The sequence below is a fragment of the Schistocerca cancellata genome, chromosome 5 (assembly GCF_023864275.1).
Source record: "Schistocerca cancellata isolate TAMUIC-IGC-003103 chromosome 5, iqSchCanc2.1, whole genome shotgun sequence".
Taxonomy (NCBI): domain Eukaryota; kingdom Metazoa; phylum Arthropoda; class Insecta; order Orthoptera; family Acrididae; genus Schistocerca; species Schistocerca cancellata.
In genome coordinates this window covers 163103524-163128410 of record NC_064630.1, presented here as the reverse complement: position 1 = coordinate 163128410, position 24887 = coordinate 163103524, and the positions used below count along the sequence as shown (strand labels likewise).

The window sequence follows — 24887 nt, the reverse complement described above, 5'->3', positions numbered from 1 at the left end:
TGGTTTGTCTTGTCACAGTGTCTTCCCTAATGTTGATGACTTTGTACAGCCACGTTTACGTGTTTTCTGTTCTTGTTAGGACATACTTACGTGAGATGGCCCAGCCTGCCACACTTTGCACAACGTACATTATGAGTCCAACATTCACTTATTCTGTGTGTGACAAGTGATGTGTACAGAATTCTGCCCTTTTTTGAAATGTGAAACCTTTTGAAAGGAGGAGGATTGGGTTTAATGTCCCATCGATATTGAGGAAGCCTTTTGAAGAGAACCTGCCATGCAGTTACGTTGACACACAGTTTTAATTTGGGCTACATATCAGGAGTTATTCATTTCACAATATGCTTTTTAAATAACTTCATGCATGTGAACTTGTTCCAGAATGTCATTTAGCTGAAGACTGAGAAGCTTTAGTGCTTCTCAGCAAAGTTATTTATTTGGAGGTACACAACATAAAACTATGTCTAATCATAATGTCTTCACGTGATATGACACATCCTGGTTTTTATCAAACAAACTTTGCATTTTTTTATGTGGCCTGTGGTCTTTACTGGAAATCTTGTGACTTAGCTTTGTTCTTGAAGGTTTCATAGATGTCAATATTGTGCAGTTATCTTCTGCAGGCCTGTAGTCTCAGCTTTGCAGTTAAGGAGAAAATGGAATCAGGTGTCATAAATGAAAAAGCTGGCTATCCATTTCAACAGTACCCTGGATTTACTTAAGGTTCTTGCTCCATAATTATCAACTTCATGCACACTGCTGTGTAAGCCATAATATTGTGCACAACATAACATCACTACAGTTCACATAATAAACCTAAATTTTAAATTTATCTACGAACACTGAGCTATAAATTTTCAAAAGGTAAGGACCTTTTATAAATATGTAAATTTCCAAGCGAAATGTTTCATCAGGTTATGGATCAGTTCATATTCATGAATAGTTTAGATGGCTTTTCGGCATTTACACAAGTGTGGTCATTGTTGAAGTAAATGAAGTATTATCTACAGTTAAATTGCTCCACAGTCTATTATTTTTAGGTCTCTACATATCACAAACATTGTTTCCCCCCGGGGGACTTCCCACTCTTTGGCGGGTTCATGCTTGGCTACCATAGGGCCCCAGCCTTTGCAGCATTTTTTCCCTTCCGTGCTGCATGCCTATCCTCTTGCTATTCTTTTTCCCCCTCTTGGGGAGCATGTCTGGGGTGTTATTGGGAATGTTCCGCATTGTCTCTCGCAGACATAAGAACAGACTCGCCACTCTTTCTCATTCCCTTTTCCTTTCTTTGTTTCCCTTCTCCTCTCCTTCCTCCGCTACAGTATTTGAGGTTCCACCTCCAGGGGGTCCACAACTCTTCTGTGGATGCATGGCGAGCACGGGACCCTGAGTTAGTGCAGCTCTTTTTCCTTTCCAGGCTGCATACCTTCCTTTTCCTCATCCTTCCCCATCCCCCATCCTTCCCCCCTCCCCTTACCCCACCTCTTTGCTTCCTCTTTTCCCTCTCTTTGTGAGTATGTTTCGTGCTTACATCCGGAGACGGTCACGTGTAACTGTAAGACCTGGTTCTACATCTACATTCATACTCCACAAGCCACCTGAAAGTGTTTGGTGGGGGGTACCTTGAGTACCTCTATCGGTTCTCCCTTCTATTCCAGTCTCGTATTGTTTGTGGAAAGAAAGATTGTCTGTATGCCTCTGTGTGGGCTCCAATCTCTCTGATTTTATCTTCATGGTCTCTTTGTGAGATATACGTAGGAGGGAGCAATATACTGCTTGACTTCTCGGTGAAGGTATGTTCTCGAAACTTCAACAAAAGCCCATACTGAGCTACTGAGCATCTCTCTTGCAGAGTCTTCCACTGGAGTTTATCTGTCATCTCTGTAACACTTTCGTAATTACTAAATGATCCTGTAACGAAGCGCACTGCTGTCCATTGGATCTTCTCTATCTCTTCTATCAACACTATCTGGTACAGATCCCACACTCGTGAGCAGTATTCAAGCAGTGGGTGAACAAGTGTTCTGTAACCTACTTCCTTCGTTTTCGGACTGCATTTCCTTAGGATTTTTCCAATGAATCTGTCTGGCATCTGCTTTACAGACAATTTATTTTATATGGTCATTCCATTTTAAATCACTCCTAATGCCTACTCCCAGATAATTTATGGAATTAATTGCTTCCAGTTGCTGACCTGCTAAATTGTAGCTAAATGATAAAGGATCTTTCTATGTATTCGCGGCACATTTCACTTCTCTTCTTTGCTCTCTATGCTAGAAAGTCTCTGTCCTCCCTTTGCCCTTCTCTTTTCCTTGCTTCTTCTCTTTACCCTCTTCTCCACTGCGGCGTTTGAGACCTCTCTTCTTTTCTTTTCTTTTCTTTGTTCCTTCCTTTCTCTTTCTTTCCTCCCTGTGTGTGTCTGAAGGCCGACCCACGCATCCCCACACATAGCCGGTAATGGGGTAACGCGTAATTCCTTGCCCTGGGTAGACAGGTAGGACACACATGTATCCCCTGGCAAAGGCCATTCCCAGGGAGGGGTGATTACCCGAGCTGGTACCTTCCAAACGTGCCAATTGGTCCCTCCGTCCGTTTCTCAGGAGGTGTTACCTTAGGTGTGGACAATCACCTAAAGCAGGAGTGCCCTCAGCAAGGGCCCCCATGAGGGAGGAGCATGTCATTGGAGACACCAGTAATCATGGGGGATACTTTCGCAATGGTTTCCTCTACATCTAAAACTTCTGCCCACAAGAGAAAGCTAGATGAGTCTCAGCCACGGACAATTCTTCATTCAGTGCCAAGGTTCCTAGTTGTTTCTCGGTCTGACATAGGTAAAAACTTCTCCACAGTCACTCTTTCATTATTCAGAAAGGTGTTGACACAATTGCAGGTCCTGTAAAGTCTTGTTCCCGATTATGAATTGGCACCTTGTTGTTAGAAACAGTCAGTGCCCTCCAGGCACAAAAATTGCTGCAAACTATGCTGCTACACACCTTCCTTGTCCGGGTGGAAGCACACCGCTCTTTAAATTCACCACACGGGGTGGTTTATACGTGGTCAATCAACGGATTGTCCAGCGAGGACTTTCAAAACTACCTGTCTGACCAGGGTATAAAGGCTGTACATAGTCGTGGAAAGGGTTGACAAGGACTTGGTACCGACCCATACTCTCTTCCTGACGTTTGACAGAGTTCAACTTCCATCAAACATTAAAGTGGAATATGAGATAATTTCAGTTTGTTTAATAATACCAGCCATTCGTGTTCCAATCCAGCCAAATCTGTTACATGTGGCAGGAATGAGTGTCCACCTCCATCCCCTCATTGCATCAGCTGTATGGGCGACCACGCTGCTTCCTGAGAGTGCCCTATTTTCAAAGCTGAACGAATTATTCAGGAAATCAGAGTGAAGGAAAAGGTGTCTACATTTGTTGTTTGTAAGTTACTAGCCAGTCGAAAGCCCACTGTGCCCCCAGCAGCACTGACCTTGTATCTCCTCAGCCTACTGAGGAGGTAGCCACGCATACTTGCAATCTCGCCTTTAGTGCCACACTTATCGGATCGCCCGTTCAGCCTCCCCACTATCACCAGCTCACTCTAAGGCTCACCCTTTATCGGCTCCTGCTAAATCAATGGCCCCAAAATCGGATGCCCAGACTTCCAAAAAGGAGCCGACCCATGAAAATTTTTTACATACTCTGACTTCACAACCATCGAATCCTCCATCTCAACATCCTGCTTCCAAGAAGGCTCTTAAGAAACAGTTCCTCTCCTTCTCTGTCATGGTGTGTCTCATCTACAGCACCACCCAGCGGTAACTGCTCTCGGCCGTCTTCCATGTCACCAAGATGCACTGCTGGCAGCCGATCAACTGGCCAATCGCTGGCAGCAGGAGCTGCCCCTGAACAACCTATGGATCAGGATCTTCTGCCTTTGGCTGAATGCCATACCATGCTGTTGGCTGCTGTCTCTCAGCAGTTGTTGAGTTGACAGCAACCATGTTGAGATTCTTCCCTTTTCTGTCCACCCTATGTGACTTATCCATTGGATTCGGGCCAGTCGGGATGAATTGTCAATCCTCGTATGATCCTACACCCCGGTCATCTTCTGTCTTCAGGAAACAAAGCTACGTCCCCATGATCGCTTTTTCCCCCATTCCCAATCAGTCCGGTTTGATCTCCCTTCTGTTGCTAACACTCCGGCACACACGGGACTTATGATTCTTCTCCATAATACTGTCTATTATCACTCAATCCCCTTAAACATATCCTTCCAAGCTGTCACTGTTCGTCTTTCGCTTTCTGGATACACCATCTCTCTTTGTACCGTATACATTCCATCATCCACACACATGGAAAAAAACCGATCTCCTTCATGTCCTTGGTCAGCTCCCGTCCCCCTATTTGCTGGTTGGGGACTTCAGTGCCCACCACTCACTTTGGAGATCTCCATGTCCTTGTCCGCGAGGCTCTCTATTATTGACGTCTTCCACCAAGCAGATCTTGTTTGCCTCAACACTGGGGAACATACATTTTTGTCTGCCTCCACATCAAATTTAGTTGGACCTTTCAGTCGGTACTGTTCAGCTAGCTCAATGCTTTGAATGGTTCGCTGTTGCTGATACCCACTCGAGTGTCCATAATTCTAATTGCCTCCACTTCCTTGACTTGGGGGGGGGGGGGGGGGGGGTCTGTGGCATTCCTCTGGAACCCAAGGCACGTTGGTATCTGTGGAAACCAGGTAGCCAATGTAGCGGCCAAGGCTGCAGTCTCTCTTCCTCGGCACACTGTTTGTATGGTTCCCTTAGCCGATCTGCGGTGTGTTTTATGTTGTCATGTTACTCTTATGGCACGCACATTGGTCTATACTTCCAATTATGGGACATGAATCCCCTTTCCTGTGCTTTGACCTCTTCCTCCTGACCTCGTCGTCGGGAGGAGGTAATTTTAACTAGACTTGGGATAGGGCACTGTCTTTTTAGCCATTGACATCTTTTAAGTGATGATCCTCCACCGCTTTGTCCCCACTGCTTTCAACCATGGACGGTGAGACACCTTTTACGTAGTGCCCCTATTTTAATCCGCAGCGCGCCCGTTTACAGCTGTCGCCTGATATATCTTCCCTTTTAGCAGATGACACGCGCTTATCAGTGTCAGTGAGATGACATCACTCATTTGAAGCTCTTTTTTGAGGAAAACAACCCCCCCCTTCAGTAGTAGTTTTTTTAAGGTTTCCTTCTGTTTTTAGTTTCCCTCCTTTTGAGTTTAGCTCCCATTGCTGCTGATTCCCCATTCGGTTTTTTATCCTTCCCTAAGCCACAGAATGGATGCTTACGACCATAGCAGTTTTGCGCCAAAAAGAAAAGTTCTTCTTCCCCCCCCCCCCTCCCCCCTCCCCCTGTGTGCTCCTGACGGCTGGTCCACACGTCTGACGTGTTACAGGTGTCTGGGTAAAGCATAATTCTCCGGGTCGACTGGTAGAGTTCGCACATACTCCCTGGTACAGGCCAGCAGGCCAAGCCCAGGGAGCTGATACCTTCCCAAATTGCCAATTGGCCCCTCTCTCAGGTATGTGGGAGATTGACCTGAGGTGTGAACAATCACCTAAGGTGCGTGTGCCCCCTTGTGAAGGAGGCCCCCAGTTGCATAGAGCGCACCACTGGAGGTGCTGGATATCATGGGGGATTTTCCCGCGACGAGCCAATCATCTTCACAGTCAACATCTACGAAACGTAAACGGAATGAGGCTAACAATTCAGAGACAATTCCAGCTGCATTACGGTTCCTCGTGGTTTCATGTACTGAAGACTATCAGTCCTTTGTAATGGTAAATCCGTTTATTATTCAGAAAGGTGTTGATTCCATTGCCAGCCTTGTGAAATCCTGCTCTCATTTATGGAATGGCACTTTGCTTTTGGAGACTACTTGTAATTCTCAGATACAACAACTGCTTGCCGCCTCGCTTCTCCATGGCTATCCTGTTCGTCTCAAGGCCCATAGAACTCTGAATTCTTACTGTGGTGTTATTTACACTAGGCTGCTCAACAGTCTGACCATGGCCGAAATCCAATCTTACCTTTCTGATCAGGGTGTCATTACCGTCCATCGGGTGGTGGAAAAGGAAGATTCCTCCTTAGTGCCCACCCGCTCTCCTTTTCTCACCTTTGATAGTGTGGTGCTTCTGTCCAAGATCAAAGCATGCTATGAAGTTTTCACAGTCCGACTGTACATTCCAAATCCAATGCACTGCTACCAGTGTCATCGTTTCAACCACACTAGAACGTCTTGTCGACACCCAGCCAAATGTGTAACCTGTGGTAGGGATGCGCATGAGGGTGATTGTCCGCCTCCTTCTCCCTGCTGTATCAACTCCAATGGCGGCCATGCCGCCTTGGCTCAAGATTGTCCCATGTATCTTGATGAGTGGGCTGTCCAGGAGATCTGTATAAATGAAAAAGTGCCTCACTCAGTTGCTGCATTCTCCCATCTGGCACTTACAGTTCTGTTCTTGTTACCTCTTGCTCTATGGCCGCGCAGACATGCGACCTCAAATTCAGCTCTGAGGTTGTGAAATCACCCAGTGTGAAGGTAGCATTGCCACCTCCCCCCATCCAGCTGTGCAAAATGCCATCAAACTTTCACCTCAAATGGTGAAGCCACCAGCTACCCAACCAGTAGGCCGGAAAGGATAGTAGTAGTACTCCCGTGAAGACTTCCTGCGTCCCTCTAGCCAACCAACACCTGAGTATTCCTCTGCTAACCGAAAAGGCGTGAAGAAGTCCAACAAAGGCAAACAGTCTTCTCCTTCGCTGACTTGAAGATTCTCTTAGACAGTGTTGCCACGTGGTACCTAATCCCGGCCGGCCTCCATGTCGCCAGTGTGCACCACCAACTGTTTTTCTGCGTTGGTCTCCACAGACTGACAGTACAAGCAATCCAATGCTTCTGTGGACCTTGTGGAGCAGGATCCTCGTGCTTCTGTGCCCTGTAGCAGCGAGTCTTCGCAGGCTGTTACTCAGCAACCTCCGAGGTGCGCCCCCCCCCCCCCCCCCACCCCTTAATTTCTTCCTCATCATGACTCTCCTCCAATGGAATGTTCATGACCTTCAGTCCCACAAAGAGGATTTACGGCTGCTTTTAGAATTGCAGCGTCTCCTTTTACTGTGCCTTCAGGAAATAAAATTGTGTTCTCGTGGCCGTTTTGAGCTTTCACATTTCTTCCCAGTTCGTTGTGACCTTCCTCCTGAGGTCGGCATTCCATCTCATGGGAGCATCATGCTGCTCATACGGGATGACATTCATAGTCAACACATCTCCCTAGCTACCCATCTTCAAGCTGTTGCAGTTCGCCTTTTCCTTCCTCACATGACTCTTTCCCACTGTACCATATGTCCCTCCGTCGTTCGATGTCACCAAGGCAGACTTCCTTCAGCTTATTGGGCAGCTACCGCCTCCATTTCTGCTACTCAGTGACCTTAATGCGCACCATTCCCTTTGGGGTTCTCCCAGAACCTGTCAGCGAGGTGCCCTCTTGGCTGATTTTCTTAATCAACTCAACCTTTTCTGCCTTAACAGGAGCACCCACATTCCTTTCCAACTCCTCGCACACCTTTTCTCATTTGGACAGATCCTTCTGCACTGCCCAGTGTGCACATCGTCTTGAGCCTGAAGCCTACTCAAGTGAATGTTTCCCATGTGCTATCCATTTGCTGACTCCTACCCCACCTGTGTGCACACCCAAATGGCAGCTTACTAAGGCTGACTGGCAGCTTTACTCCTCCGTGGTGACCTTTGAAGAACAAGATTCCCCAGTTGTGATTACCAGGTGGAATATCTCACAAACGCTGTCCTTACTGCTGCAGAACTTTCCATTCCTCGCACTTCCTGTTTATCGCGCTGTGTCCCCAGTCCCTTGGTGTACTAAGGCATGCTGCGATGCAATTTGCACGCGGAGACGTGCTCTCCCCGTATTTAACTGTCATCCTTCAGTGGCAAACTGCATTCATTATAAACAGATGTGTGCAAAGTGTCATCACGTTCTTCGGGATAGCAAAAAAGCTAGCTGAATTTGATTCACTACTTCTTTTAACAGTTCCACCCCCATCCTCTGTAGTGTGGGCCAACCTCCGATGGCTCTCTGGGATGAAGATCCATTTGCCAATTTCTGGCCTGAAAGTAGCAGACGATGTTGTCGTCGACCCTATTGCTATCTCCAACACATTGGGCCACCATTTTGCAGAAATTTTGAGCTCTTCCCACTATCATCCTGCCTCCCTCCATCGGAAATGAACGGAGGAGGCTCAGGTGATACCTTTCTTTTCTCAGAATCGTGAGTGCTACAATGCCGCCTTTACTATGAGGGAGCTAGATCATGCTCTCAGTTCATCCCGATCCTCCACCCCAGGGTCAGATGCTGTCCACATTCAGGTGTTGCAACACCTTTTTCCTGCAGGAAGAACTTTCTGCTTAATACATACAACCATATCTGGGCAGAGGACACATTTCCCGGATGTTGGCATGAAGCCACTGTCATACCCATACCTAAGCCTGGTAAGGACAAAAACCTTTCTTCTAGCTACTACCCTGTCTCTCTCACCAGCTGCATTTTCAAGGTGATGGGACATATGATTCATGCTCAGCTGGTATGGTGGCTTGAGTCTCACAATTTACTAATGACTGCACAATGTGGATTTTGAGTGTGGCATTCTGCAGCTGACCATCTCGTTACTTTGTCCGCCCTTGTCATGAATGGCTTTCTGTGGAAATCCCAGACTGTGGCCATTTTTTTCAATTTGGAGAAGGCCTACAACACCTGCTGGAGAACTGGTATCCTCTGTACTCTATACACGTGGCACTTTCATAGCCACCTGCCCTGTTTCCTTCAGGAATTTTTAAAAGACTGAGTTTTTGAGGTACGTATGGAAATGGAAGAGGATGTAGATGAAGATGAAATGGGAGATACAATACTGCGTAAAGAGTTTGACAGAGCACTGAAAGACCTGAGTCAAAACAAGGCCCCGGGAGTAGACAACATTCCATTAGAACTACTGATGGCCTCAGGAGAGCCAGTCATGACAAAACTCTACCATCTGGTGAGCACGATGTATGAGACAGGCGAAATACCCTCAGACTTTAAGAAGAATATAATAATTCCAATCCCAAAGAAAGCAGGTGTTGACAGATGTGAAAGTTACCGAACTATCAGAGTAATAAGTCACAGCTGCAAAATACTAACGCGAATTCTTTACAGACGAATGGAAAAACTGGTAGAAGCTGACCTCGGGGAAGATCAGTTTGGATTCCGTAGAAATGTTGGAACACGTGAGGCAATACTGACCTTACGACTTATCTTGGAAGAAAGATTAAGAAAAGGCAAACCTACGTTTCTAGCATTTGTAGACTTAGAGAAAGCTTTTGACAATGTTGACTGGAATACTCTCTTTCAAATTCTGAAGGTGGCAGGGGTAAAATACAGGGAGCGAAAGGCTATTTACAATTTGTACAGAAACCAGATGGCAGTTATAAGAGTCGAGGGGCATGAAAGGGAAGCAGTGGTTGGGAAAGGAGTGAGACAGGGTTGTAGCCTCTCCCCGATGTTATTCAATCTGTATATTGAGCAAGCAGTAAAGGAAACAAAAGAAAAATTCGGAGTAGGTATTAAAATTCATGGAGAAGAAGTAAAAACTTTGAGGTTCGCCGATGACATTGTAATTCTGTCAGAGACAGCAAAGGACTTGGAAGAGCAGTTGAATGGAATGGACAGTGTCTTGAAAGTAGGATATAAGATGAACATCAACAAAAGCAAAACGAGGATAATGGAATGTAGTCAAATTAAGTCGGGTGATGCTGAGGGAATTAGATTAGGAAATGAGACACTTAAAGTAGTAAAGGAGTTTTGCTATTTGGGGAGCAAAATAACTGATGATGGTCGAAGTAGAGAGGATATAAAATGTAGACTGGCAATGGCAAGGAAAGCGTTTCTGAAGAAGAGAAATTTGTTAACATCGAGTATAGATTTAAGTGTCAGGAAGTCATTTCTGAAAGTATTTGTATGGAGTGTAGCCATGTATGGAAGTGAAACATGGACGGTAAATAGTTTGGACAAGAAGAGAATAGAAGCTTTTGAAATGTGGTGCTACAGAAGAATGCTGAAGATAAGGTGGGTAGATCACGTAACTAATGAGGAGGTATTGAATAGGATTGGGGAGAAGAGAAGTTTGTGGCACAACTTGACTAGAAGAAGGGATCGGTTGGTAGGACATGTTCTGAGGCATCGAGGGATCACAAATTTAGCATTGGAGGGCAGCGTGGAGGGTAAAAATCGTAGAGGGAGACCAAGAGATGAATACACTAAGCAGATTCAGAAGGATGTAGGTTGCAGTAGGTACTGGGAGATGAAGAAGCTTGCACAGGATAGAGTAGCATGGAGAGCTGCATCAAACCAGTCTCAGGACTGAAGACCACAACAACAACAACATGGGTTCTGCCTTTTTGGACACCTTTATCCAGGAAACCGTTGTGCCTCAGAGTTCCGTCCTGAATGTCGTCCTCTTCGCTCTCGCCATTAACCCTATAATGACCTGTCTCACGCCGGGCATCTCTGGCTCCCTTTTCATTGACAATTTTGTCATCTATTGCAGTTCTCTATGGACCTGTCTCACAGAGCAGCATCTTCAGTGATGTCTTGATTGTCTTTACTCCTGGAGCATCGACAGTGGCTTTCATTTTTCCACTGACTAAACCGTCTGTATCAATTTGTGGCAGCGCAATTGGTTTCTCCCACCATCTTTGCATGATGGGCCTGTTGCTCTTCTGTTCGTTGAAACTATGAAATTCCTGGAGCTCATGCTAGATAGGAAAATCTCTTGGTCATCCCATGTGTTGTACCTGGCAGCCTGTTGTATGCGGTCCCTCAATGTCCTGTGTGCCCTCAATGGTACTTCCTGGGGTGCAGATCGAACCACAATCCTCCAGTCTGTACTGGCCCCTTGTCTGTTCAAAACTAGACTATTGACGATTTGTTTGTGTGTCTGCACATCCCTCTCTCGTATGCCATCTCTTATGCCATCTCAACACTACCCACCATCGTGGCATCTGTTCGGCCACTGGTGCATTTTACACTAGCCCAGTTGAGAGTCTGTGTGCTGAAACTGCTGAACTACCCCTGTCCTATCGCTGTGGCTTTCTCCTCAGCAGGTATGTATGCCGTTTGTCTGCCAAGCGTGGCAACCCATCCTGTGCCGCCTCCTTCGGGATGCCTTTCATTGCCAGTATGGGTCGCATCCCTCTTCTCTATTACCTCCTGGAGTCCACTTTCATCACTTGCTCCAGAAGCTTAACTTCACACTACCTGCAACTTTCCTGGTGGGTGTGAACCCTTCACCACCTTTGCTTCGTGAAGTGGCCTCTGTTAACCTTGCTCTTCATTCCATTCCTAAGGACACTACTCCAGCCTCTCTCTATCACCTTCAGTTTCACAACCTTCGAGTGGAACTTCGCAGTAGTACATTTGTGTACACTGATGGCACTCGGACTGACCCGTGGTGTTGGGTATGTCTTTGTCATTGGCATCCATGTCTTTCAGTTTCGGCTTCCAGCACACTGTTCAGTATTTACAGCTGAGCTATTCACCCTGTATCAGGCCACAGAGCACATCCAGCGACACGGACATTTCAGTTGTGTCCTCTGCCTCGACTCTCTTGGTGCCCTTCAAAGTCTATGTGCACTGTACACCGCCCATCCATTAGTGTAACGGGTCCAGGAAAACTGCCACTTGCTCACTCTTGGTGGAGCAACTGTGATGTTTATGTGGTTCCTGGTCATGTTGGTCTACCAGGAAATGAGGCTGCTGATGCTGCTGCCAAGACTGCAGCCCTTGTACCTCAGCCCACTAGTTCCTGTATTCCCTCCAGTGATTGCTGTGTTGCCATATGTCAGAAGGTGGTGTCCCTTTGGCATCGCCATTGGCCCTCCCTTCATGGGAATAAGCTCCGGATTATTAAACCTCTCCCAGTGGCTTGGACGATCTCCTCTCAGCCCTCCCACCTGGAGGAAATCATTTTAACTAGGTTGCATATTGGGCACTGCCTTTTTAGCCATCGTCATTTGATTAGTGGTGCTGCCCCACCACTTTGTACACATTGCACCCAAGTTTTAACTGTCCGCCGCATTCCTGGCGGAATGCCCATTTTTTAACAGCTTACGTTTGCACTTGGGCTTGCCGTCTGAGTTACCAGTCGTTTTAGCAAATGATGCACAGGCTGTTGACCACATTTTACTTTTTATCCATCAATGCAGTATGGTGAAGACCATTTAACTATTAGTTTTGGACCTCTGTTTCTGTACTGTGTCTTTTGTAGCTCTTTCTCCACATCCCTGTGTTTATTTTATGTCAACTGGGATTTTTAACTCCTCCCTGTCTTTGTGTTCTCTAGTTTTGACTTGGGCGCGTATGACCCCAGTTGTTTTTGCGCCATAAAATAAAAACAAACAAACATTGTTGCAGTTAGTTTGTAAAGGCGTCAAAGATAGTAGCCCACTGATTATTACTTAATGTATGGGTTTTACATGGCCACATTTGAGCACACAAACATATAGTGCAAAAGTTGACACACAGTGTTGTACTATCTGATTCAGTATAGAAGTATCCATTACACAGTCTGAAATGTTATAGGCCTTGAACTCAGTAGCCAGCTAAATGTAGGATTGATTGCCTTTCTTAGTTTTCAGAAAAATGTAGCACACAGCTATTACATGGCATTTTTGCTCAAAACACTGAGGCAGCTTTCCCTTTGAGTATAATCCAGTTAAGTAATATCGTGAAGGGAAAAATGACCTTTTCAGCAGGATACTTCAAATACTGATCAGACAAAAAAAAATTGGTTTCCCACTAAGATGTTTGCTTGAATTCCATAAAAACTGATGGAAATAATTCAGTCAATGAGTTTGGGCTGAGAGTGAGCTGTGGTGATCTCCTGGGCCAGCAATTATTTGAAGCTCTCCATCTCTCGCCATAAGTGTTAAGACTGCTGCAGCGTCTGCTGAATCAGCAAGATGATGGAATGTGTCAATAACTGTTCCACAATTTTGCATCTACCGTTGTCCTGAAACATGATAAAATCACAGTTTGTATTGCCTATATTGTGGTGTATATGTTTGCAATCAATGCACTGGTTCTGTGAATTGCCTTGTGGCACCGTGGTGATAGTTAATGTCCTATTAACAACTGTAACACAGGGGACCATTAAAAGATTTTATTCCTAAATGTTGAGGTTACAAGTTCACACGAGTTCATTTCTACCTTTTTCTAGTTGCCATGTCTTGCAACATTAATTTAATAGGCTTTGTTCAACTACAAAGTTTAATAAATATTATACAAAAATAAATTTTGAAATGACTTAAAAATAGCCTGCTCCTAAGTGGACTTGCTGATATTGACTGTAATAGTTAACTATGAGAGAAACTAAGGTTCACAGATACAATATACGGGGTGCATATGGCTTGTGTCCCTGTACAAGGGAAAATGACAGCTGAATGTTGCATCCATTCCTTGTCTGCATGTTCTACTCTGAAAGATGGCATCACATTCCTGGTTGGCACTTGGGCGATAGAAGGGATGGTGGTGGTGAGGTGGACGTGTTCTGCGGTGTGTTGCAGAAAAGTTTGATGTATGGTATTGGAAAGGGCTCATGAAAGGTTGCTACACTAATAGAGTGAAGCTCTTTCAGGGTATTGTAGATAGTGACAACTTACAGCATTAGTGACAACTTAGGGCATGATGAGCTCATGAAGACTACTATGCTGACTACGTAATCACTGACAAGAGAACCTCCCCATCGCACCCTCCTCAGATTTAGTTATAAGTTGGCAAAGTGGATAGGCCTTGAAAAATGGAACACAGATCAATCGAGAAAACGGGAAGAAGTTGTGTGGAACTAAGAAAAAAATAAGCAAAATATACAAACTGAGTAGTCCATGTGCAAGATAGGCAACATCAAGGATAGTATTAGCTCAGGAGTGCTGTGGTCTCGTGGTTAGCATGAGCAGCTGCGGAAGGAGAGGTCCTTGGTTCAAGTCTTCCCTCCAGTGAAAATATTGCTTTCATTATTTTCGCAAAGTTGTGATCTGTCCATTCATTCATTGACGTCTCTGTTCACTATAATAAGTTTAGTGTCTGTGTTTTGCGACCGCACCACAAAACCATGCGATTAGTAGACGAAAGGACGTGCCTCTCCAATGGGAACTGAAAACATATGATCGCAAGGTCATAGGTCAACTGATTCCTCCACAGGAAAACACGTCTGATATATTCTATACGAGACTGGTGACGGCATGACAGTAATATGTTGTCGACCCACCTAACTTGTACACTTGGCGAATGGGTAAAAAGATTCTTCTACCTTGCCCGATTTTGGTTTTCTTATGGATGTGATAATCACTCCCAAAAAAGTGATGAAAACATAACGGACGAACAGATAATAATTGTCTGATAATAAAAAATTAAAATTTTCACTCGAGCGAAGACTTGAACCAAGGATCTCTCCTTCTGCAGCTGCTCACGCTAACCATGGGACCACGGCACTCCTGAACTGAAATTATCCTTGATGTTGCCTATCTTGCGCATGGACTACTCAGTTTGTATATTTTGCTTATTTTTTTCTTAGTTCCACACAACTTCTTCCTGTTTTCTTGATTGATCTGTGTTCCGTTTTTCAAGGCCTATCCACTGTGCCAACTTATAACTAAATCTGAGGGGGTGCGATGGGAAGGTTCCCTTGTGAGAAGGTGCATTAGCAAGGCACCTCACAAGATGAAGTACCAATGTATACTTCTTAGGACAACGTGGATATGGCTGTCATTGCTACAAACCTCTGTGGCTGATAGGGGCACTGGCATTCTGTCCTTCACACATAGTGCTGCCATTGGTGAAACCTGTAATTCAAGAGTTAATTACTGTGTGGTCAGAATTTCTGTCTCTGCTGCGTGCTAGGTGTCGTGCTTGAATCGGGTACTAGAAGTGTGCCATGTACCTCCCATAAATACCACACTCCTAGTAGGGGGAAGCTGATAAGGTATAATGCTCTAATGTATCACTGAGGATAATGTGGTTGGATATTGTTCATTTCCTTTTCCAAGATCTAATCCTGGCATCTGCATTACATTATATGGAGATTAAGTAGGAAAGTCACTTAAAATATTATACACCCATACAGGATGAGAATGCTTACTGGTAGGGAGAATTTATTTCTATAAAATGATTTTCAGTCCCAGTCTGTGATGCTGTCTCTTCCTTGGGCAAGGATTCTTAGTCATATAGGTACGTGTGCTCCTAAAATATTTTCATTTTTGCCTGACATTACCTCTCACTTTGCTTGATGAAACCTCAGATTCTAAGTAAGTAATTTTACTACTTTTCGAATCAATATAAACTCCAAGTTCGAATATCAACAACATTAGGAAAATGATAGATTCCTACTTACAGTAGAAATGTCCCTTAGAGTCTGCAGACAGGCTTTCCTAATATTGTCACCCCTTTTTAATGAGATGTATGCTGCCAATTTTCTTTCCATTTCAATTTTGCTAAAACATATGTTATGGGAGGCTTTTATGAATTGTGATTAATTCCATGAGTTCATCATGAACATGTTTCAGGTGTAATGCTTAACAGCCTGAAATCCGAAGTGCCCTGTGAAGTACTGGGGTAGAGAGTAACAATTTAGTCTCAAAGGGGTACATGAATGTAATTGAAACATAATTTTGATGTAACTGACTGCAAATGGTGCCAGCAAACAGAGTTGAAGTAGTCATATAGTCTTCTTCATCAGCAATGTGAAATGTGAAAAAGTGACAGGCATACAATAGAAAGCAAAACATTAGCTTTAGATGTTAGAATTTGCTACTCACCATATAGTGGAAATGTCCGGTCAAATACAGGCACAACAAAAAGACTGTTGTTCCTGTCTGAGACTCGGCATTTCTACTACGTGGTGAGTAGCAATCTCTCCTTTCCATAATACTGTCTTTATTCCATCTTGGATTTGCTATTGTTTGATTTAGCTTTACACATCAGATCTTCAGTTTATCTGGTTTGTACTTGGATTTGGGATCTTTCTGTCTTTCTCCATTGTTGGGTGCATTCACTTTTAGGACATTAGGAATGCATAGTGCATTCTGTCCTGTGTCATATTTTTACTCTTATATCTGTAAAACCTATGTTTCTGTATGATGTACAGTTGCCTATTAATTCTAGCAGAAAAAATGTTTCGGGTTTGAAGGGAAGTTATTTCTGAAATATATAATACTGATTGTCATCCAAGAACAGTCCACTTGTTTCATGAATTCTTTGTTGCCTGGAATAAATAGCTGTTAGCACCAGTACAATAACTGTGTTAAAATGATTCTTGTAGCTTGAAAATAAAGTATCGAGTTCTACGTTTCAATTTCTATGTTAGTTTATATTCTGTTGTATTCAGTGTTACATTTGTGGTTGTTAATTGTACCTCTTTGTATTGTTTCTTCCACTAGAACCAGGTTTCTATGAAGATGGAAAATTTGGAATTCGCTTGGAGAATATTTGCAGAATAGTTCCAGCAAATGTGCCATATAAATTTAAAGATCACAAATTCCTCACATTTGAAACAGTAACTTTAGTCCCAATACAGACGAAAATGCTAGTACGTGAAATGCTGACTGATAAAGAGGTAGGTCACTATTATTCAAACTTTAAGACGAAAGGTTTAGTATGTTAATAAGTACATTTTATTCGGCTTGCCTGTTCGCCCTTTCAGGTAACTGAAGTGCTGTTCAGCAGAAGTGTGCCGTAAAACTATTTTGTCAGATAAATAATCTTAAACCTTGTAGAAACATTTTAAGGATCTCAGGAGTCTTACACTCACTTCCTAATGGATTTCCTCCTTAATGATTTTTGTTGCTGTTAATAAATAAAGATTAATATCAATTGTACTGTGATGTACACAATCACATTACAAGAGAGAAATTTTCACGTAAACTTCCCCTTCTTATCCAGAGTTCAGAATGGAGTTACATACTCTTGTGTTAAGATATTCAACTAGCTCCCATGTAATATAAAACAAAAACTCTTATTAGCCACTCTTTCTACAAATTTTCTCAATATCTAGAATCACGGATTGAAAAGTTGTATTAGCTACATGGCAATATTATAAGTAGAATTGTCAGTATGTATAGAGGTAAAATATTTTCTTTGGAAAATACCACTTTAATCAAGTAAATATTAAGCTACTAGTAGCAGGAAAACAGAAGCTGTAAAGTAAAACTGAGGAAGCAGAAGCTTTTTTCAAAATAGATTTCTTACTAATTTACTCAATTAAATTTATGTGGGATAAGTGTGAATAGCATTAAGCAGTTTAGTGATAGTTTATTATTAATACTGTTTATATATAAAGTTTGCCGGCCGCGGTGGTCTAGCGGTTCTAGGCGCTCAGTCCGGAGCCGCACGACTGCTACGGTCGCAGGTTCGAATCCTGCCTCGGGCATGGATGTGTGTGATGTCCTTAGGTTAGTTAGGTTTAAGTAGTTCTAAGTTCTAGGGGACTGATGACCATAGAAGTTAAGTCCCATAGTGCTCAGAGCCATATAAAGTTTCTACAATGTCTACCCCTAATGTTAATGTACTGTGACTCCGTCCACATCCTGGAAGGTTAATCTTCTTGATAGAGTCTACAGAAAACAGTGGATGGATGGATGAATGAATGAATGAATGAATGAATGGATGAATAAATGGATGGATGGTGATGTAAAATGAGATCAATACCCAGCAAGAACCTGCGCATAAATTGCAGAAGACCAACACTTCTTACAGTAAAGATATGACTTAATGAGTTTGAAATCGAGAAAAGTTTTAGGTATTTTGCTGAAGCAAGTGATTTATGCTCTGCTTCTGCATTTTTTATTAAAGTATTTTTACATTTCTTATGTTCAACAAGTTTCTTTATTATGTGTGCCTGCATCTGAAATTGCTTGAAGAAAACTTCCACATATTTTGACAATGTAGAGTATGAAAATGTTCTGACAATTGAAAATTTATGCCATTTTGGGACTTGAAACCAGATTTCCTGATTTCTGCAAGCAGTTGCTTTAACTGTTAGGCTATCTGAACGTGATTCCAGGCTAGCCTCAAACTTTAATTATCACTAATGTTCCTACCTATGATTTGCTGACACTACTACCAGTGGTCATCCCACAGGACATACACTAATAGCAACTTTGGGAGCACATATGTAATGAATATGTTGTGATGAAATATGGGTTCAAGTCTTGGTCTGGCACAAATTTTCAATTGTCACAGCACATCGATTAAATTTCACATTTCGCATTCCTGAACTGTTCTCTACAGTACACTCTAGGACCAAAAAAACACAATGGTGCACCATAAAGGAAACTGAATGGGATGGAAAATGGTAGAAATGATGTACATGAAGAGACAAACAAAGGATTACAATTTCAGAAAAAATTTATGATTTATTCAACCCAGAACTTCACAAATTGAGCAACTCTATAATGCATTGGTCAACATCTGGCTCTTATGCAAGCAGTTATTTGATGTGGCATTGATTGATAGTTGTTGAATGTTGTCCTGATGGATACTGTGCAAAATTCTGTCCAATTGGTGCATCAAAATTGCAAGCTGGTTGGTGAGGGGTGCCAATAATGCTCCAAAGGTTCTCGGTTGGGGAGAGATCTGGTGACCTTTGTGGCTAAGGTAAGGTTTGGCAAGCATGAAAACAAACAGTAGAAACTCTCGCCGTGTGTGGGTGAGCATTATCTTGTTGAAATGTGAGCTAGCCATGGAGGGCAACAAAACAGGGCATAGAATATTGTCAGCATAATGCTGTGCTGTATGGGTGCTGCAGATGACAACCAAAGGGGTCCTACTATGAGAGGTACTGCAACATGGGCCATCACTCCTAGTAGTCAAGATGTATGGCAGGTGACAGTCAAGTTGCTGTCTGGGTTGCTCCAGATACGTCTTCAGCCTGGAATCTTGCTTACTTGAGTAGAATTGTCTTAAGTGATGAGTTCCACTTCAAATGGAGCCTCGATCACCAGCAAAGTTGTTTCTGGAGATGTCCCAGACAATCGTGAGATGCCAACCCGACTGTTGTCTGCCATATGGCGTGACAACCATGTGTGATGATCTGGGCTGCCTTTTCGTTTCGTAGCAGGAGGTCTTTGGTTGTCATCCACGGGGCCCTTACAGCACAGCGGTATGTCAACAATATTTCACAACCAGTTTTTTTTACCTTCATTGCCAGTCATCCTGGGCTTACATTTTAGCAAGATAATGCCCTCCCACACAAGGTGAGAGTTTCTACTGCTTGTCTTCGTGTTTGACAAACACTATCTTGGCCAGCAAGGTCACTAGATCTCTCCCCAGTTGAGGACGTTTGGAGCTTTATGGTCAGGGCCATCCAACCAGCTCAAACTTTTGGACAGAATTAGGCACGATATGTCAGTAGTATATCCAACAACTGTGTTAATCAATGCCCAGCTGAATAGCTGCTTGCGTAAGGACCAGAGATGGACCAAAGTGTTATTGATTTGCTCAGTTTCTGTAGCTCTTTCTCTTGAATAAATCATCAAATTTTTCTGAAATTGTAATCATTTGTTTCTTTGAGCATGTACATGTTGTCAACCAATTTCCACCCCATTAGGATAATTCCTACATGGTGTGTCATTTTCTTTGTCTTAGATTGTATTTCTAAGTTATGCCATTGGGCAATAAATTTACATGAAATATGGAGAGAAGTAATAGTTTTTCTAAGCAGTAGCCACATAAGAAAATAATTTTTTACAAGATTAGTTTACACTTCCTGTGAAAAATTATTTAAACACACAGGAATTTATAGGCAATGGAAATGTATATGGAATATGCCTAATTTTATAAGGAATATTTATTTTTAAATTTGTCCTAGGTGGCCTACCTAAATGACTACCATAAGCAGTGTCGTGAAAAGGTTGGTCCCCTGTTGAAGAAGATGGGTCACCACGAAGCATGGGAATGGCTTTGTCGTGAAACAGAACCAATTGTTTGATTGCTACAAATTTTGTCTTCCATTTCAATTAATTTTGTCTTGAGCCAAAGGGTTACAGTTCAGATATGGTGGCATATCTCATTTGGTTGTATTGCTGTCTAGAAGTATTACGCATTTATAAATGTTAAAATGTGTGATCATTTCTCTTGCATTTATATTAACGAAAAGTATGTTTGGTATAATTTTACTGGCAAAGGCAATTTCAAACTGTGTTTTATTCATACATTATTTAACTATGGAAATCCCAAAGAACTTAAAATGTAATATATGCCATTCATATTCTTTTTACAGCTCGTATTTGGGTATATTCTTGTAATTTTTAATAAGAGTGTTCTTTTTAAAAATGATACATATCATATTTTCAGCAAAAATAAATGATTTGACTGTGCCATATATTGAGTAAAGTTATATGATGAATGGATATTGAGTCTTTAACTGTGATTATGATGGGTGCAGAAACAAAATTAATGTGCATTTTGAAACGGTAACAGACTGATTACTGGTACATAGTTTGCAATTTTGTACTTAACAATTAACACACAAAAACAATTGTACATATCAGTAAAATTTTAGAAGTTGTTTTACATGTAGAGTCTGTACCATATTATATTCTTTCATAATAAATATTTCAGTTTACAAAATATAGTCTTTGTTCATTTATTTCTACATTTAAAACTTGGCCAGTTGAAAAAAATCCAACTCAATATAAGATACGTAATGATGATCATGTTTTCATGTTGTTGAAAAACTAAGAAATTGAAAAAAAAAATTAATGAAATTGAAACTTTTGGTATCTCACATTGTTCCAAATAGTGTGCAGAATATACCAATACCAAGGGGAAGAAGGTAATCAAAGGATGAGCTGGAAGCTAGTACTGTATTAACCATTACATATAAATGACCTAAGAAACAACTGTAATGAATAAAAGAACATAAAATGTGTAGCAACTCCCTAAACCTGAGTCATGAATTAAATAGTTAAACAAGAACCAGCATGGATAAAGCTATATATTTCTCTTTAATAATTTAACGTTTTGGGCAACTTGAAGTGGTATAGTATGTGTGCAAACTTAAACTTCTTTAACAATATGACTTACTTTAGATGGTCGGCCGACTTTCCTAGCTGGTTAGCCTGCTGCTGCAAACTCCCTTTCTCTTATTCTCTGTAGTTTATTACTGGGAACAGAAATTTCTCAAGACTCTTTCTACTTATAGAAATAAGTAAATGTACGCAGTTTCTTTTGCTTCACAAAATGACGTATATTTAAAGATCAGACTTTTACAAATCTCACTCTTCACATGAAAGTCTCCTTGCGTGTCCAAACATAAGAAATACAGTTACATATAAAACAGAGTTGGCTTGCTAACCATGACTCTATTATACAGAAATCATACACCTGTCTTTGCCTCTAGCAAGTTAAAGTTAAAAGTTACCAAAAATCTTTTTCCAGTGAATTGTTCTTTCATCACTAACAATAGTCACAGTTACAAAACAGCACGGAATAACACAGAAGTTCATTAGCTCTGCCGTGCGCTTTCATTACAAGTTCCATGGACCGACCAACAAGTACTTGTTGGTGCCGTTAGACCGCCATAGCTACAGTCTTCTCACGATGCGCGCGTGCACACACACACACACACACACACACACACACACACACACAGGTGACGCACAGTAGATAGGGTTCCTTTCTCCCACTCACATCTAAAATATCCCCCCCCCCCCCCTCAGAACGAACACGCGATATTTTACACAATCATTAGGTACATTAATATCACATAATAAAAAATCCACATTTCAACAGTGTACATTTCTTTTCAGTCGTAAATTTCAGTTGTTTGACGCATGAGTAATTTACTTTCTGTTCTCACCTTTTGTGCTACTTTTCCTAAGTGTGTACTAATTGTAGTATTTTTGTGTAGTTTGGAGGAATTCTGGGCAAAATGAAAGTGTTTTTTTGACACTTGTAAACTTCCATAAAATGTAATAATGCTAGTTGTGCATAGAATTCAAACTTATCAGAATAATCCCTATAAAATGTGTGGTTTCTGTCAAGATACTGTCCCCTTCTCCCAGGACCAGTACCTATACCTTGCATGTGGGTTGACCTTGGAGAGCACTTCTCCTTTCCATTCTGGTATATACAAGAACTATGATGATTCTACATTGAGTGTACGTAATAAGGAGGCATAAGTAATGAAAGAGAATGGAAGCAAGATTGGAGTTAATCATGATGCTTATTTAAGAAAAGTCAGTGTAGCAAATACTCTGATAAATTGATGAACAAGAGGATAGTGAGACTTGAATTATAGGTAGACCTAGCATATACTAAGGGTACAGGAGTTAAGAAGTAGAGGACTCCAGGGACTAAATGATGTATTATAAAAGTGAATGTGAAGTGTAAAATAGATTTGTAGCTTTACCAGAAAATACTTAATTATAGTATACATAGAAATGTATGCTAGGGTCATGAACTATGAGGCCTACTCAGAAAGGATAAGGGGGGTGTACCCGGCTTTTGCTAAGTAAATAGGGCAGGTGTACCTACATGGAGATAAGATGACCTGTGGCCTGAAAAATAGGAATGTTTTGTGAAGGGGTGTACGTACCAGAACAGAAAGTGGAAGTGTTCTCAAAGGTCAACCCACATGCAAGATATAGGTACTGATCCTAGGAGAAGGGGACAGTATCGTGACAGAAGCTGTATGTTTCCCCAGGTACACACATTCTTTCCCCTACAATATCTGGCAGTTCTCACATCGCCACAGGTTTCTAGTCTGTAATTTTAATGTTTGTGTATAAATGTAATGTTGTGTGTATGCAGATGTGTGTTCATGTAGTGTGATTCTTCGGCCTTCTTGTCGGAAGATAAGATGTAGGTTATTGGAAACTACGGAAAGGAGGAAGGACTTCTGTAATAGAAGTATGTGAATATGGAAAGATGGAAAAAATAGATAGGTCCTCTAATGAGAAGTAAGAAAGGAAATAAAAAGAAATGGTTGTTAAGATAGAAGAAGAGAAAGAAGATAGTCCGAAAGACAGGAAACCCTTCCCAACCCCTGTTCCCAGGATCCCTACCTTGCAGGTATTTAAGTGAGAGTCCCCAAAGGAAATCTTAGCAACCTTATGGGAATGGCAAATGGTGAAGAATCAGTCGCACTTGTTTGCGAGGGTTGTCTGAAAGGTGTGATGTGTGTCTTGTGTTAGCCAAGACATATTGGTTGGTGTAAATCATGCTTTACAATACCCATCCCTTTCAAAATTGATACAAACCCTCTCATTTACATCACATCTCATAAAAGGTATAAAATATCCTATACAAATTAGAAAATTATACTGGTATAATAGTCATTCAGTTCATCACATTATATTTTTCGCAAACATAATATTCTTATTCCGTTTATTTCATCTAAATCGGTATTGGTTTTATTGTCATATCCAGTTTTCCAAGTAAAGATTACAGGATAGTTTAAGATTTTCAAAATAGATGACAGAATAGTTTGATTTGCAAGGAGTTTGGTGCAGAAAAACTATTTTGGAAGATACACTGAAAACAACTCAGGATCAGATGGTCGTCACTCTGCCCATTAACTCAGAATGTTAACATCCCTGGGGGATATATGACGCTGCCCGGGTCCCATGGATCCTGTGCACTGGCAAACCAGTAATTCTCTTTAAATCTGCTTTGAAAGTCTTCCCCACTGCAAAACATTCACCACTTCACTAGTCAATACCACGTTAGGTGAATTTATTCTATATCCGACTCTATCCTGGATAAGTTTGAATTCTTCCCCCAAGTCATCTATAACCTTGCTGGTATCATTAATTTTGGAAGAAGCAATAGTTGAAATGTTTCCGGAGGTTATTCCCTCGGTAACTTCTCGATATATAATTTGTTAAAATGGTTCCTCCAAACTACATACATTTATAATATCAGAGCTTACTATCTTCTCTTTGAAGCTTCTTTCTACACTGTCTACTCGTGTACTTACACCTGTAATTTGCTACTGAATTACAGGCATTAATTCGTTATGCTTATCAATGCTCTTTTTAAAGTATACCATCCCTTCTTTACAGCATTAAACTTAGCATTACCTACATCCTCCAATGATCCTAACTTTTCATTAATCTCTAATTATACACTATTACATTTCTCCTCAATATTCAATTCTAATCTTTTTGTCAGCTTCTGAAAAATATCCTTCTTTTTTTGTTATTGAAGTCAGTAAACATTTGATTTACATGAACGTTTAAAGAATCAGTCAATTCCTTCTTTAAATCTAATTTCAAATTTTCTACTTTACTATTTAAGATGTCAAATACAGTCTTTAAAACATCCACGCCTTCATGTAGATTACTAATTTCTTTGCTCTTTGTGTCAACTTTGGCATTTAACAAACCTAGATTTGTTGCTTGACTATTCAAGGTTTCACTCTGGTTATTTAGAACTTCGCTCTGAGCATTTAAACTAGAATTTCTTTCCCTAGAGTTTCATTTTGAGCATTTGACTGCTCACTCGGGTCATCTAACTCAGTATTTAAAGTTTTACTTTGATCATCTAATCAAGAACTCATTACGCCTAATTCTTCACTTAGTCACTTTTAATTGAGTTTTAATTAGATTTACTAACTCAGGCCAGTCAGGTCCTTCTTTTGTAACTCTCATAGCTGTGACTGGTTCTGAAGTTTTCCCAACTTGCTGTTCGTTATTCATGTTTTTACCTGCTTTGGACCTTGTGAGCATTTAAAAATTAAGTATAATAACTACACTAATATAGTTCATGCATCAGTATATACCACATTGTATTCAAACAATA

The 24887-nt window shown here is 41.6% G+C and overlaps 1 protein-coding gene across 2 annotated transcripts in view; it reads left to right on the top strand.

Annotated features, from left to right (window-relative positions):
* Nucleotides 1-20715, top strand: part of LOC126187664 (xaa-Pro aminopeptidase 1) — a 160621-nt gene extending 139906 nt beyond the window's left edge. For both annotated transcript variants that reach the window (XM_049928890.1, XM_049928889.1), the window contains exons 12-13: nt 16523-16698; nt 19951-20715. In XM_049928890.1, coding sequence (XP_049784847.1) covers nt 16523-16698; nt 19951-20070 — 296 coding nt within the window. In that variant the 3' untranslated portion in view covers nt 20071-20715. The remainder of the gene's footprint in view (nt 1-16522; nt 16699-19950) is intronic.
* The last annotated feature ends 4172 nt before the right edge of the window (nt 20716-24887 follow it).